The following is a 15,955-nucleotide window of genomic DNA, read 5'->3' as shown; positions in this document are numbered from 1 at the left end:
TGACTAGAATGTTTTTTTTTTACAAAACTTATAGACATATGTTTAACCTATCTTCACTCTAATTTTCAGTTCTTAAAACTTACAATAGCACCTAAAAGTAGGTAGGTATAATAGTATTAGGTTGTGAAGTAAAAAAAAACACTGTTTTAAAATATAAAGTATCCGGTACTTGTATGATTAAATCTTGTTCGGTAGTACTATTAATGTTTATTTTAAAGTAATACCATCACTTTCAGTCTAAATAATTCATTTTGACCTGTGACCTTGCAACACCCTACTGTACTACATAACAATAATAATACATCACTGTATTTTTTATGACAATAAATAATAAATAAACGTCATAATGCACATCAAATAAAAATAGTATACTTATTAAGAAACTCTTAAAAAACTTGGGCTACTACAATATAAAGTATTCCATAATGCTGTACACTAAATAATCAGTATGGGGACGCACAGTGGGACGGATGGCCGATCTAGGTAGAAAAAATGTGATACTTATCCTATCTTATCAGAAATTTCACGCTGATCACGAAAATGGCATCGAGGTCGCACAGGACGTAAAATATCTTTTTTCTCAGTTTAGGCTTTAATAATCCAGTCGGAAACCAATATATCAGTACATACATATTGTACAATAATATTGTTTAAAGACATTGTATGTTTAAAGGAATTATTAGTTAGATAAGGTTATTACATAAGTTATGTTAGACCGTTAATTACCCCATCAGTTTTCACTGGTATTGCCCCTATCAGACTATTTTTAATGTATTTAATTAAAAGCTGTAATATTTAGGTATATTATAAGAAAATAATTGCAATCCTTGCCAGTTTGTGATATATTAGGAACAGTCAATAACGTAAACAATTAGAAAAGCTTAATTTGAGATGAGTTTTAATGTGGAAAAATATTACAACAAAAGTGATATAAAAATTGATTATTATTTTTTGGTATGAAAAAAGTTGTTTATCATTTTGATACATCTGATATAAGGTTTTGGTAACAACAGTTTTTAAATTATGTGCTCATCTAAATTTTAGCTATCATATTTTAAGAGATATGCCATTGACCTGTATTACCACTGACTGATATTCCCCCATAAGTAATTTTAAATTTAAAAGAGTGTACATTTTTGGGTGGTTTTCTCGATTTTGAAGGGGAAGGGTTAAATTTTTAATTTTTCGGTCAAATAAAGTACCTTAAAGGTACGATCACTGATCTATAGAGTTGCTACACAGAGAAATCGGTTGAGAATATCGTGGGTCCAGATAAAAAAAAAAGAAAACACATTGTGAGAACAATAACTCTTCAGCTCCGCATCAAAGCTAAATTAGAGAGAAATAAATTACAGTAAAGGACGAACAAATTGGCTCGATTTTCTTAAAAAATTCGAGTAAAAGAATGACTAATTTAAAAAAATTCTACTTTTGCGCAAAAATGCGCTGAAAACCTGATACATAGTCTGATAGAGAATTAAAATACCTATCTAATGGTGGAAGAATTGCTCTGGCCTATTGTGGCCATATGTTACTTTTTGGAAAAATTGCCCAAAATTGCTTTCGCGTCTAAAGTTTCAATATAATATTGATAGAAAATATTATGTACTAATCAGTATTAATGTATTTATGTATTAACAGTTCATTAAATAATAACATTATGGATACATCTCTTGCTATTATACTTTTATTGTTAACTCAAAGCACACTACTTTATTCACAGGCAATGTAATTCGGTTTAATTGTTTAATTTAGTTCTTGTTCTTTAATTTTCTTGAACATAAGGCAAAACTCCGGTTACCATTGAAAATAAGAGGTTTTTTTTTAAATAAATTTAATTTTAATTTACGTTCAGGATATAAAATATGTTTCACACTTATATAAACAAGTAAACATCGTACAATATATTTGCATACTGCAAAACTTCGTTAGATTTTACACTTTTGTTAGTTAACAGATCGCAAGAAAATCACTTTTAAACGGTTGCTGTAACATAGGTGTTCACAAGAGTTTTACCATAACTTCAAAAGTTACTAGTAAGTATTTAATACATTTTTTACTAAGTTTTGGTGCTTGGTTTTGCAATAAATTTTTAACCGCTTAGCTAATATTATTTAAGACTATATTACAGAAACTATTCACCATTCTATTCGTGTAGCATGTCTATAGATCAAAATCGAACCTAAAATGTGCCTCATTTGGCCCAATATCCATAAATATAACATACAAAATCAGGAAAAACAACCAAAAAAATATGCATGTTTTTCAACTTAAATTAACATAACGCAATATGTTAGTAAAAAAGCAGATATTTATTTTAAAACTAAAAGCCCATCAAATGTATACATTTTAAATTTTCAAGTTTATTACCGCTCTGTAAGTATCATTATTTAAAATAATTAAAATAATTCCAGATTTCTATGAAATATTCTTTAATTAGATACAGTGCGCGTTCAATTAAAAACCCTTTATAAACTTCATGTAAAATATCGTTAGGTATTGTTTTTCCAATGATGTGTTTTTTTATTTATGTTTTTGAACATTTGAATTTGCTTGTTTGATAATACCATATTGTTACAGATAGGCATTACGGCGAATACAAATTTTGTAAAAAATTAACACTTAAACAAATGTTTTTTTTACATACATATTGTGCGTTGTTTTTTACATATTGCTTAGTTAACACATTTTTTGTCATCGAGTTCAAAGTGTAATAATAAATGTATCGGTAGCTTTTGTGTAAACACAAGATTTAGGTAAACCTGAACGTATCCAAATGTATATTTAAAACATGAAAAGATGAATCATGGCGAATGTACACATTATATTGTGTACTTTTACATACAGTCTGTAGATAACAGATCTATTACTACGGCAAAAATAATTAATAACTCATTGTAATCAATTTATCTATATTGTTATGGATATAAGTGTCAAAATAGAATCTTTGTTACGTGTTGATTCAAGAAAAACTTATCCGATTGACATGTTGAGTTTTCCAACCCATAGACCATGTTATAATTTTATAACAAAATCCTTCTTAGTTCCGCATCAGAGCCTATATAATTAATTGACAACTAATATAAATGTCTAAAAAAGAAGTGTTTTTGTTTATAATTTTTTTGCAGATAAAAATGAAACGTGTTTGTGTTTTGCTACCACTGGTCTTTGTTAGTGTTTTAGCAGGTCGCCCAAGTAATTTTTATTCAACTTATTTTCACACGAGGTAATTAATATTTAATGACTAACTTTCCTACAGTGTCCTATGGGCAAAAGGTCTATACCACAAGTCAGTAATTTTTTTTTATCATACAAATTTTAACTAAATGTTTTAATATTTATATATACTTATTTTAAATAATTTATTACAGACATAATAATCGAGAGTGCAGAACGTAAGATGTATTTTAAATTAATATACTAACACGTAATGTTTATTGTTTTGTCAAGTTTTCCTGAATATCAGACGATTTATAAATTAATAATTATAGCTTCTAAATTCTGTTCAGATGAAGAGTGCACAAAATGTATAGTTTCAGTGTTTTGATCACTTTGTAAATACTTTATGTAGCATTTTCTGTAATTTACTTAAAGCACGCTTAGCTATAGAAATTGATAATATTTAGCTTATCTAGGGTGAAAAATGTTAAATTGTCAACAATTAAAACATGTTGTAACTTATTTTGTCTCAATCAATTTAATTTGTTACAGATGTGTTTCCCCAAGTACTTAGAAAAATTGTTCGTGAAAATCAATCGATGGGTATTATCGATAACTATTATTATATAACACAAAGTTAATGAAGCTTAGAAAACAGTTTTTTGAAAGTGATACACAAACTTCAACATAGATTACTGTTGCATAGTTTTACCATTTTGATAATTTTCATAGGGATGTCAAATGCCCTGAGCGCCTCCCATAGCCTTTCCCTGTCTACGCTATCATAAGTCTGTTTATAGTCTACGAACACCATATGCAGGTCCTTTGCGTACTCAAAGTGCTTTTCCATTAGTTGTCTCACTACAAATATATGGTCTGTGGTTGATCTTCCTTTCCTGAATCCACTTTGGTATTCTCCTACGGCCTCTTCAGCATATCTCTCTAATCTTTTTGATATTATTAATGATAGGACCTCTTATCCTGTATTTAATAGAGTTATCCCCCTGTAGTTTTTTACTTTTCCTCGGTCTCCTTTTTTGAATATTGGGCAGATAAGTGTTTTATTCCAAATCTCTGGAAGCCTTTCTTCTTCCCAAATTTGTAGAATTACAAAATTAATAAAGCTTAGAAAACAGTTTTTTGAAAGTGATATATAAACTTCAACGAAGGTTTACTTGTACGCAAATTTATCAGTGATGCATCGTCGCTTAAGCGGCAACAACGAGTATCTCATTTTTTTTAGTCGAATTAAGTTGGTATCACTGTTCAAAATTTTGTGGGACATTTGCTTGTGGGCTCAGATTAACATGTAAAGACAATAAATGACGTACTATTCCAGTAATTAACAACATAGTTGTTATGTTATTGAATAATAGTTGAAATTGATTTTTTGCTATCCTGTAACTAATCCATTTTTTTATGTACATTTTAGAAGAACTAGTTATCATGTTTGTTGTACCGGGTAATAATATTTCTTAAAATGTATGCACGTATTTGCATATAGTTGTTTAATATTAACTACAAAATGTAATCGTTTTAATTTCAGAAAAGGCAAATATTGAAAACGAGTTGAAAAGTAATTATTACTCTTATATAGTTACTCTTTTATATTTATAGTGCTTTACATAGTCCATATGTGCATAATTTATATAAATTTACTAATCAAATAATAATTTCTTTCTTAAAAAATATGTCCATTAAAATGAATGACTTTTTTTAATAAAATTTAGAATACTTAGATAACGAAACTAATCTGCAAAATGAAATAACCGCCGCCCTATATCATGTAGGTAAGTATAATAATTTGTAAATAACCAATTTCAAAAATAATAGTTATTTATTTCTAAAAAACGATAAAAGTTTGATTTGAGCTCAATATCATGAAGTTATATTATTTTTTTATTAAAAGTTTTGATAATTGTTTGAAAAATAATTATTCCAATGCTTAATTATTATTATTTTTAATAATAAGTCTACATAAACTCAGTTGAAATATTTTGAAAATTTTTCTTGTTTCTTGAAAAATGTTTGACTAAACAACCGTTCTAGCTTTATGAGTTTTTACCGTCAATCGGGTCTTACATACACCCTCATTTTTTAGATTTTTTATCAAAATAATGTTTTTATTCGGATGACATTGTTATTCGAATAAAAAATGCCCACTCTGCATATGCCGTCTAGTATCAGATAGTAAATTATATTAAAAATCGACATTATTTTCTTGTTGTTATCCGTTGATGTTCTACTTTTTAAAAATGTGTCAACATTTGTCATTAAATTATGGCGATCATTTTTTAATATTTATTATTTATGCCGATTTTATTATTCGGAGTTTTTTTTTTTATAGCTGAACTCATGCTATTTGTTTTTTATAGATAATTCTGCAACGAGCTCCGAGGGTAATCCACTATTAGGTAGTTATTATAATCATTAAAAAATATAAAAAGAAAGCTCAGAAAACACAGTATATAAAAAAATTGCAGCATTGATATAACTCTATGCAAATTTACCAGCGATACACCGTCGCTTTATAGGTATAATATTTTGTCGTCTAGACGGTTATTTGTTATTTTTGCAGTTGATCCACCTATCTCTAACCTCATTACACTTGGACAAACGAGAAGAGATCTGACTTTAAACGTTCCAGAGTTTTTAATCGATACTATAGGATTAAGTAAATATTATATCGAATTGACAATTGTAATAGTTTAATCTATATTAATATTATATATATCAGTCATATTCTAGAAAAAATGGTTCGGATGAATTTAAAAGTTTTCAGCACTTTAACTGACATAAAAATAATTTTTTTTTTATTGTCTAAAGGCTTCGCCTTGTCGCTTCAACCAATCTTCTCTTTTATCAGCTATTCTTTTCATTTCGTCAAAACTTGCTAGAGCTAATAGCTTCTTCATATTCCCCAGATTTGTTTCTCTGGGTTCATGATTAGTACTTTTTATATTACTAGAAGAGCGTGTCACGGTTGTGTGTTGGGAATAGTAATGCAGTGGTTTCCCCTTGCCTTCTGCATTGCAGTAGCACCTCTTATTTCTATGAGGTGCTATTCAAATATAGATAAATCTATACTTGATACAAACAACGCTGCTGCCCATTGTTTGGTCAATTTTAATCGCCTTTTACGACTGATATGGACTACTGCAGGTGTATTCTAACCCCCCCCCCCCCGCAGGGGAATAAAATTAATAATATCTTAATTTTTTCGCAACATTTTTACTGTTAACTCAAAGAACACTACTTTATTCACATGCAATGTAATTCGGTTTAATTGTTTAATTTAGTTCTTGTTCTTTAATTTTCTTGAACATAAGGTAAAACTCCGGTTTCCATTGAAAATAAGAGGCTTTGTTTTTAATAAAATGAATTATGAAACAAACCATGGTTCGCTTTTTTTAAGTGTATTTTATACAATTTTGATGAATAATATTATTATGATATGAGAGATATGATACAAAGAGTGTATTTCCATTTTATCTGCATTTTAAAAAGTTATTGACTGAGGTATGTGTGTACTAGTTATGTCTGTAGTTGTGTTTTGCACATAAAATAAATGTAATAACTAGAAAGTTAAGTTTGGCAAATTTTTAAATAAACCTTTTTTATATTATTTTAAGATCGAACGCATGATGAAGATTACAAAAATAAACACATGATGTGTCGTTTAAAAGGATTGGTTAAAAGTATGGCTGAGCCATTTAATTATATAATAGAATATGCATTAGGGGAAACCTTGAAATCAACGGGTCGTGTAATTTGTAATCTAACTACTATACATAACGATGTTGTGTGGGATTTAGTATGATAGATAACTGCATAAGTAGTCGTTAATAGAAAGTATAAAATAAAATTCATTAATAGTAAAAAGTATTCAAAATTGCTTCTCAGTTATTATAATTTAGACCAGGAATTTAAGAGATAATTCATTACAAAAAATACAGCACTATTGTTATTCTATTAAAATAATTATTCCAAACCGCACTTTCCTCCTAAATTTTTAAATGTAATGTGTTTTTTTTTTTTAATAAACAGTTTTGCTTATGGTTATAATCATATTAGTTGTTTTTTACCTATATATCTACAGGTTGTATTCGAAGTGTTCATGAAAATAGCATTTACAGGCATAGTCTGTTTACACTGATTGTCAAAAAATAATAGGTATTATGTATTAGGTTGTGAAAGAAAAAAAACACTGTTTTAAAATATAAAGTATCCGGTACTTGTATGATTAAATCTTGTTCGGTAGTATTATTAACGTTTATTTTTTAGTAATATCATCACTTTCAGTCTTAATTCACTCTAATTAATTTTGACCTATAACCTTGCAACGCCACACTGTACTGAATAACAACAACAATACTGAATACATCATTGTCTTTTATATGACAATAATTAATTATTAAATGTCGAATTGCTCTTTAAGAACTTGGTCGACTACAATATAAAGTAGGTACTCTATATAATGCAGTACCTACTTATCCTCCTTATTATCTTCTCATTTATCAGTCAGAATAATGTTATATCTATAAATTAACTGTGCTGGTTTGAGAATGATTTTTTTTTACACAACTTATAGGCATATGTTAGACCTATCTTTACTCTAATTTTCAGTTCTTAAAACTTACAATTGCGCCTTAAAGTAGGTAGGTATAATAGTATTAGGTTGTGAAATAAAAAAATTCTGGTTTAAAATATAAAGTATCCGGTACTTGTATGATTAAATCTTGTTCGGTAGTACTATTAACGTTTATTTTAAAGTAATACCATCACTTTCAGTCTAAATAATTCATTTTGACCTGTGACTTGCAACACCCCACTGTACTACATAACAATAACAATACATCACTGTATTTTTTATGACAATAATTAATAATTAAACGTCATAATGCACATCAAATAAAAATAGTGTACTTATTAAGAAACTCTTAAAAAACTTGGGCTACTACAATATAAAGTATTCCATAATGCTGTACACTAAATAATCAGTATGGGGACGCACAGTGGGACAGATGGCCGATCTAGGTAGAAAAAATGTGAAACTTATCCCATCTTATCAGAAATTTCACGCTGATTTATCATTTTGATACATCTGACATAAGGTTTTGGTAACAACAGTTATCAAATTATGCGCTCATCTAAATTTTATCTATCATATTTTAAGAGATATGCCATTGACCTGTATTACCACTGACTGATATTCCCCCATTCGTAATTTTAAATTTAAAAGAGTGTACATTTTTGGGTGGTTTTCTCAATTTTGAAGGGGGAGGGTTAAATTTTTAATTTTTCGGTCCAATAAAGTACCAACTTATAGGCATATGTTAGACCTATCTTGTTGTTAAACCTGTGTAATAGTCTTCAAAATCTACGTATTGACTAGAATGTTTTTGTTTTACTCAACTTATAGGCATATGTTATATCTTCACTCTAATTTTCAGTTCTTAAAACTTACAATTGTGCCTAAAAAAAACCTCATTTTATAACCAATATAGCTTCTAGCTGCCGCATCGCAGCTAATATCGAACCTACCCGAAAGGAGTTGGTCCTTTTCCGGAATAACTGTAATAAACAACAACGTCAGCAGATGTCAAAATGAACAAATAAAAAAAAAATCAGTCATGTTCTGTACATACAATTTTCGAAAATAATACCTATTGTTGAAAATTACCAAAAAAAAAAAACCTCCAACGTACCCTAATTTCGCAACCATGTTTTTTTATATCAAAATGTTTTTAGCGTAGCGCTATTACATATTTTTCGAAAAAATAATACTCATTTATTCGAAAGAAAAAAAAATACACCTAAGTAATTATTAGTCGATTTTTTCTGTTAAAACAAAATTTTTGTAGACAATGGATCTATCCTGCATAATATTATAACACCCTGATACTAGTTTTGTTGTCACATTTATTATTATTATTATGGCTCGAACTTTGTGTAATATAATGTAAATAATTATAATTAGCTATATTTTATTTGCAAGTAGGTATAAAAATAATATTACAGTTGAAAAGGTTTATTATTATTGTAACAAATTGGGAACCTAATGGTCGCGGGGACTTATGACCGGTGACCCGTGTTATCGCCGGTCTTATCTACTAAATAACGTTTAGTTTTGACGGGTGACGAGCACATTTTGCATTGTATTCCTTGTTATAGTTGTTAAGCTCACAGAAGTTGTTTTGTGTTTGAAATATATCCTTTTTCGAAATCACCGTCTTGTGTTTCATAATAATTCATGACTTTCTATTACTGCGTCGCTCGCGATTGACACTTAGAAACCACTTGGAGTTAAATACAATTTTTTACAGATAAAAACATGTCCACGTTCAAAGGTAAGTCGTTCTCAAGAATAAATAACAATTTTAAAGTACTAGTTTCATCACCTATGTCGTCTTGTCGTTTTCAGTGAAAGTAAAATGGGGAAAGGAAGTTTACACCGACGTGGAAGTAAATACGGAAGAACCGCCGCTCGTGTTCAAGGCGCAGTTGTTTGCGTTGACGGGTGTGAATCCGGTACGTCAAAAAGTAATGATGAAAGGTGGAGTTTTGAAAGACGATTCGTGGGGAAACATACAAATAGTAGAAGGTCAGACAATATTGATGATGGGCAGTAAGGACGAGGACGTTCCAGTCGAGCCCACTGTCAAACCAATGTTTGTCGAAGACATGACTGAAACACAATTGGCAACTGTTGTAAGTTCCCTGATTTCCGTTAACGTTATTAAATAATTGAAATGTATTAAAACGATTATTAAACCGATTTAGACTAACATGCCTGCTGGTCTGGCAAACCTGGGCAATACTTGCTATTTAAATGCTACTGTCCAATGTCTAAAGACTGTTCCCGAATTAAGACTTGCCTTGAAAGAATTCAATACGACTCGTGAGTAATTTTTATGGCCACGATTTTATTGTTATTTTTTGAATAATTGTTATTGTACCTCTTACAGCGAATACGTCTATATCAAACTTTGCATTTCCGGAAAAAATTACATTGGCGTTAAGCGACTTGTATCGAGCCATGGAGACAAATCAAACAATTCCTCCCCTTGTCTTGTTACAAATGTTACATCAAGCGTTCCCGAGGTTTGCCGACAAGGTGGAAGGGCACTACATGCAACAGGTAAAATTGTATTATAATAATAATTAAAAATTCATGTTTTAACGTCAAAAACTTTATGTAATAAGGACGCCAACGAATGTTGGGTAGAACTCGTACGTATGCTACAGCAAAAATTGCCAGCTCTGAAGAACAAGAATAATGACAAACAAACTACTAGTTACAAGTGAGCGTAATAATTGCAGTCTTGAAATGTACATAAACTTACGGCTTGTTATAATTGTTCATCTTTTATTTAGATCTATGATTGATCAATTTTTCGGAGGCACGTTCAGTGTCGAATGGAAATGTACAGAAAGCGATACAGAAGACATAAGCAAAACAAGCGAGTCATTTCTACAACTAAGTTGCTTCATATCTCAAGATGTTAAATATATGCATTCGGGTTTAAAAAATGTATTCATATTTGACTGATGACTTTTCTTGAGTAGATTTAAATCAATTTTTATAATTTTCTAGAGAATGCAAGAGCATATAACAAAACATTCACCAGTCCTCGGTAAAGACGCTGTGTACACAAAAACGGTGAGAACATAAGTTTATTTGGTTTTTCTTTATAAAATTGTTAGATAGAAAATTTTACATTTGTTTTCTCGTAGTCAAAAGTCAACAGACTACCAGCGTATCTTACTATTCAGTTTGTGCGATTCTTTTACAAAGAAAAGGACCGTATCAATGCCAAGATATTGAAAGATATTAAATTTCCTATTGATTTTGATGCGTTTGAGTTATGTACACCTGAATTGCAAGAAAAATTGGTACCCGTCCGAAGTAAATTCAAGGTAAATCAATTTTACAACAGCTTCATTAGATGTATTTTTAAAATGACCAGCTGTTAAGGGCAGCTTCTTTCCCCTTTTCAATTAAGCTAATTAAGTTATTTAATGTCTGGTTTTGATGCAGGAACTCGAAGACAAAATGGCCGTCGACGGAGTGAAACCGAACCCGAGAAAAATGGGCGATTCGAAAGAAGTAGAAATACCCACAGCTCCTTATTGGTTTGAAGACGGTAAATAATTTTTTGTTAATTGTAGTTTTGTTGTTTATTTTTACGCAGTTAAATTTTTTCTTTGATAGATTACGGTTCAAACAATTCCGGTTATTACACTCTTCAGGCGGTGTTGACTCACAAAGGCAGATCTAGCTCTAGCGGCCATTACGTTGGTTGGGTTAGACAGTCACCCATGTCTGAAAAATGGATTAAATGTGATGATGACACCGTCACCCCAATCACTACAGATGAAATACTAAAATTGTCTGGAGGAGGTAAACATTTTAGTATTAATTCATGATAATTGATCGCGGTAGTTTAGTTGTAAGGACATTCTACGACTACCTATCTGAATATGATCGTTTATTGTCTATTACTAATAACAATTTATTTGGCAGGTGATTGGCATTGTGCTTACGTTCTTCTTTATGGACCAAAACTTCTACCGTTAGAAACCAAATCAGAGTCTTAGTTAAAACGACTGTTGGAACCAAAAAAACACCATGGCAAATAAAAAAAAAATTATCATTTTGTTTTATTAGTTTTCTTGTGTAAAAAAAAATGATAATAAAAAAGTTTTTCAGCTATTGAAATTATTACAAATCAATTGATAACATTTAAAATACTACTATTGTTGAATCATAGGATATGTTTAAATTGATAAATTTTACTATAATATTTGTGTTGTAAATTATCATCGTAAACTCTGTTAATTATTGATAAAGATATTCTCTGCAATTAAGTTGTTAGTAAGCATAAAAAAAAAACATGTATGAATTAAATTAATAAAATAAAGTATTTTCCACTTTTATTTACAAACGAAGACCCAATTATTGAATCATAAATTCTTTATTGTACTTCCTTAAAATTGAATTTCTAATAAGTTACCCATAGGATTTCAATTCGGAGAAGATATCTTGCATCTGAAAAAAGAAATGAAACATTTTAGGAAAATAAATTAAAAAAACACAAGTCAGATCAATCAAATAACAAATTCGTCATTTAAAATAATTGTAACATTAGAATTGAATTTTTCGTAAAAAAAATAAAATAATATTATTATTATTATTATTTATAATCAATGCTAACTGATCTCAAATGTATTAGAAAATAAAAGGAAGTATGCACATAATAAAAGCCAAACTTTAGCATTATTTAAAATATTAATGCAATTTTACTTTCATTTGAACAAAACTACAAAAAATAATAAAGTATATTTAAAAAATAACAGGTTATTTTAAACAGTAAAATAAACAAGTACTTTAAATAAGAAAAAATTTACTTAATACAGTAAATAAAAAAATAAGCTGCCCAGGATTGAGTAAAACTATATGGCTGGTAGAATAATAATTAGTTATCTTTAGAAAAATTGTATTTGCTAGCGGGTACCTTTTTTTATGTGCATGTAGAGATTCTTGTCCACTGTCTTCCTCGCTGGAATTACCCTCGCTAGAACTGCTAGAACTACTCGAGCTACTTGAACAGCTAGAGCTATCCGAAGCGAGGCCAGTGTGGTTTTTTAAATCAACAGCATCGGCCACAGCTGCAAGCTCGGGTTCTTTGTTTTTTAATACCCTGTACCATTTGCGGGACAATTTAGGCCTTCCTCGTACTGTTTTATGCCAAACTACTGGAAAATTAGTACGACTACAAAAATTTTGGGTTACCGCAATGGTGGTGTCTAAGTTAAGTACCACATGCCACCATCCTCCAGGTACATAAACTGTTTCCCCGGGACATTGTAGTATTTCTATCTATTAATCGACATACGATTTGAATTAGATCAAAGTATAAATGACATTTAACTTTAACATGTACACCGAGTACAAATTGATCATATAAACTTACTGGTGCACAGTCTTTTGGCCAAGTCGGGAGTTGCGTGCGAGGATATATAATTTTAAACCAAGTGATAGCTTCATCACGTTGTTTACCGCCTTCTGCGGAAGTAACTTTAAGTAATTCTTTTGGCGTATGAGTAGGAAATAAACACCACCTAAAAGAAAAAAAATTAAATAAATATTACATAATGTCTTAAGATAATTTTTTTATTATTATTATTAAACCTTTTATGTCCACTAATTAGTGAATTCCATGCACTCGTCCCCAAAGGATCTATATGAACACCCGTTCCAGATCGAGACGGGCCCATAACAAACCAACGATAAGGAGGTCTCTTCTTTTCGCCAGCATACTTGAATAGGTCATCTTGAAAGTAAATAGGTACATCGTAATCTTCTAATAATTTTTTTCTTCGGTGGTGCTGTAAATAAAAAGAAGACAAATTAGTCTTGTTTATAAAAATAAATAATACATAAAAGCAATTAATATGTAATAAATTATAAAATATTATACTGGATGATGCACAACTAAGGACCAGTCATATTTCATAAAATTCAGTTATATATTAAAAATAAAGCTATGTAATAGTACTAGTAGTGCATCTATGAATAATATTAAATATTTTTTTTTTCAAACCCTTATAACTAATTTTGATTTTCAGGCGGTAACATACAAGTTTTATGTTATAATAAGACTCATAGCTAGTGAGTCAACCTGTATACAATAATTTTAGAATAGTTAATACTTAAACAACTTATAAAATGTCAACTTACATCACCAAAGCTACTATCAAATATATACAATGGACTATCGTCCTTGTTATTGTTCATATAATGAACGAAATACTTCATTTTCATTTTGACGCTGTACCCTTGATTATCCTCTCCGCATTTAAACCTTTGGTTACGGTATTTTTTGCCTAGTCTCTGAAATAAAAAACAATGACAAGTGTTTAAATAAAACTAGCATATTATTAACAAATAAACAAAGCTAATGTCGAAGTACCTCTAATGTCCATTTATGAGTTGCTCTCCAACTGTTTTGAAGTCCTCTAACTACGACTGGTTTGTACGGTCGTTCATATTTCTCAACAAACACGTCGGGGCTAACATTTTCCACGTTTATACGTTCAACATTATCGTTCACTATGGTAAACGGTTTAAAATTGTCTGCATACTTGAAAGTGTGCCATGCGTCTTTATCGCTCAATTCTATATCCAGGATATGAAACAATGTCAAGCAATAGTACATAATAAATTTTACTATGATAGACGGGCAACTATCCGGTTGGACAGATATTAAAACAATGTTTCTAGATAAACTTAAGGAAAAAATAGAGATTTTACGTAACTAGTGAGATCTATTTGTTTCAAATATGTTTCAAAGAGAATAACTCGGTTAAAAAAAAATGTGTTTTAAACATATAAAATGACTGTCCAATTGAGGAATACTTATTTATTTAAAGAAATTTTTGTTTTTTTAGTTAAGAATAAAATGTAAATTTTTCCTGAACCTTTAATAAACACAAATATGAATATAATATAATATGATAAATATTGAGATATAACATTATTAATACATTTAAAATTATTCATTAATCTTTTAATTAGCATACCAATTATTTTAATTACCTACTTATAATTAAATATAATTATTTATAACTAATAAAACATAATTTAAAAAATTAAATAACCAGGCACTATCTGAACATTACCAGTATATGGAGAGTGGGATCTAGATACCAGCAAAATCTGGATTTTACCTCGCCCTAAACATATTCTTTTGAATCTCTATTGTATTAAGTTTTATGTAATAAATAATTTTAACAAATTATATTACTAATAAAGCAAAATGACCCCTCAAAATGGTAAAATAATATATTTTTGTATGAATTCACTAGAAAATCACAGGGGATGAAGACAATAAACATTTATTATCACTTTTGATTGATTGTTTTTTCTGCATAACGACATTAAATTTATGTTTTATAATAACCCATCTAATATTGTTTTTAAGTATGATTAATTAGCATCATTTGACATTTTTTAATTTCTGGTAAAAGATTGCATTTTTTTTTTTGACATTGAATAAATTTATTACTATGTATTAAAAATGAATTACCAATATTTATTAAAAGATACGACCTTTGAAAACTGTCAATATCGAGTTCTGTTTAACATACATAAAATTTACACACAGGTAGATGAAGTGCACATTTTTAGAATAATATTACATAGAGAACTGTGTGTAATTATCAGACATCTTACCGGGTCTCGCTTTATTTTTAGCTTCTTGTATCCTTCGCTTAGTCCTGGACTCTGAACTATTCGACGAATCGCTCATTGTGGATTTTCGTTACTTACAACTCAAAACGATTTAACGTCAACTTCCTTAAAACTAACGACGTTATATATATCATAGAATAACGTAGGTATTAATACTGTTTGTCACGTTTAACTACCAGAGTTTTCAAGAGTACCGTGCAGATCATAATTGATAATAATTTAAGTAGGCTTTACATCCGTACATAATAAATTTCCAGGTTTTAAAAATATCGATGTTCAATTCTCAAACGAGTACCTCACAAGTCACAACGCGTTAATAAAAAAACACCGCAGTACTATTGTCTATATTTACATATTTAGTAACTAGTAGGCCCTGCCGTTTTGCTCTTGATGTTGATAGTTAATACTATTAACTTAACAGTAATATTATTATACCTTTTGAAGATACTTTGAGTAAAGTCCTAACCTAAAAAACTTTGTTAACGTAACCGAGGGGGTTTAACCGTCTTTCGGTGTTCAACAGCAGCTGTCCGAAACATG

The 15,955-nt window shown here is 29.6% G+C and overlaps 3 protein-coding genes across 24 annotated transcripts in view; 2 read left to right on the top strand and 1 right to left on the bottom strand.

Annotated features, from left to right (window-relative positions):
- The window catches only part of LOC126846921 (uncharacterized), a 44,481-nt gene extending 37,324 nt beyond the window's left edge, over positions 1 to 7,157 (top strand). For 7 of the 22 annotated variants that reach the window (XM_050586805.1, XM_050586816.1, XM_050586801.1 and 4 more), the window contains exons 4-11: positions 3,372 to 3,395; positions 3,712 to 3,762; positions 4,592 to 4,621; positions 4,706 to 4,735; positions 4,890 to 4,949; positions 5,535 to 5,573; positions 5,738 to 5,833; positions 6,792 to 7,157. In XM_050586805.1, coding sequence (XP_050442762.1) covers positions 3,372 to 3,395; positions 3,712 to 3,762; positions 4,592 to 4,621; positions 4,706 to 4,735; positions 4,890 to 4,949; positions 5,535 to 5,573; positions 5,738 to 5,833; positions 6,792 to 6,979 — 518 coding nt within the window. In that variant the 3' untranslated portion in view covers positions 6,980 to 7,157. Of the gene's footprint in view, positions 1 to 1,957; positions 2,037 to 3,128; positions 3,196 to 3,259; positions 3,290 to 3,371; positions 3,396 to 3,711; positions 3,763 to 4,591; positions 4,622 to 4,705; positions 4,736 to 4,889; positions 4,950 to 5,534; positions 5,574 to 5,737; positions 5,834 to 6,791 lie in introns of those variants that run through there. The other 15 variants (XM_050586807.1, XM_050586803.1, XM_050586817.1 and 12 more) reach the window with 7 other exon arrangements.
- Positions 7,158 to 9,292: 2,135 nt separating this feature from the next.
- Positions 9,293 to 12,107, top strand: LOC126846113 (ubiquitin carboxyl-terminal hydrolase 14). The gene is made up of 11 exons (XM_050585279.1): positions 9,293 to 9,509; positions 9,584 to 9,870; positions 9,943 to 10,060; positions 10,128 to 10,300; positions 10,366 to 10,463; positions 10,537 to 10,693; positions 10,757 to 10,822; positions 10,897 to 11,079; positions 11,201 to 11,306; positions 11,375 to 11,563; positions 11,687 to 12,107. The coding sequence occupies exons 1-11, from the start codon at positions 9,494 to 9,496 to the stop codon at positions 11,758 to 11,760; spliced, it is 1,467 nt and encodes a 488-aa protein (XP_050441236.1). The 5' UTR covers positions 9,293 to 9,493; the 3' UTR covers positions 11,761 to 12,107.
- On the bottom strand, positions 12,071 to 15,867 carry LOC126846114 (bifunctional arginine demethylase and lysyl-hydroxylase PSR). The gene is made up of 7 exons (XM_050585280.1): positions 15,398 to 15,867; positions 14,136 to 14,341; positions 13,904 to 14,056; positions 13,355 to 13,551; positions 13,137 to 13,284; positions 12,678 to 13,042; positions 12,071 to 12,211 (listed from the first exon to the last, which is right to left on the bottom strand). Exons 1-7 carry the CDS (start codon positions 15,471 to 15,473, stop codon positions 12,187 to 12,189), a joined length of 1,170 nt encoding a protein of 389 aa, XP_050441237.1. The 5' UTR covers positions 15,474 to 15,867; the 3' UTR covers positions 12,071 to 12,186.
- Positions 15,868 to 15,955: the final 88 nt, after the last annotated feature.

This window comes from Adelges cooleyi, unplaced genomic scaffold, assembly GCF_023614345.1.
Source record: "Adelges cooleyi isolate 19-005CV unplaced genomic scaffold, UGA_ACOO_1.1 ACOO_flye_CR_arks_rails_tigmint_CR_PRNA_9, whole genome shotgun sequence".
Lineage (NCBI taxonomy): Eukaryota > Metazoa > Arthropoda > Insecta > Hemiptera > Adelgidae > Adelges > Adelges cooleyi.
Note: the sequence above shows the minus strand (reverse complement) of the source record. Positions and strands in the feature narration are given on the sequence as shown.

What these genes read in the sequence shown, in the direction of transcription:
- LOC126846113 (XM_050585279.1), top strand. An exon ending in TGCATTCGGGTTTAAAAAAT is followed by an intron (nt 10,694 to 10,756) that starts GTATTCATATTT and finishes ATAATTTTCTAG; the next exon opens with AGAATGCAAGAGCATATAAC. An exon ending in CCGTCCGAAGTAAATTCAAG is followed by an intron (nt 11,080 to 11,200) that starts GTAAATCAATTT and finishes GTTTTGATGCAG; the next exon opens with GAACTCGAAGACAAAATGGC.
- LOC126846114 (XM_050585280.1), bottom strand. Translation starts at nt 15,473, where the DNA reads ATGAGCGATTCGTCGAATAGTTCAGAGTCCAGGACTAAGCGAAGGATA. An exon ending in TAAAAATAAAGCGAGACCCG is followed by an intron (nt 14,342 to 15,397) that starts GTAAGATGTCTG and finishes TCCTGGATATAG; the next exon opens with AATTGAGCGATAAAGACGCA. An exon ending in CTAATTAGTGGACATAAAAG is followed by an intron (nt 13,285 to 13,354) that starts GTTTAATAATAA and finishes TTTTTCTTTTAG; the next exon opens with GTGGTGTTTATTTCCTACTC.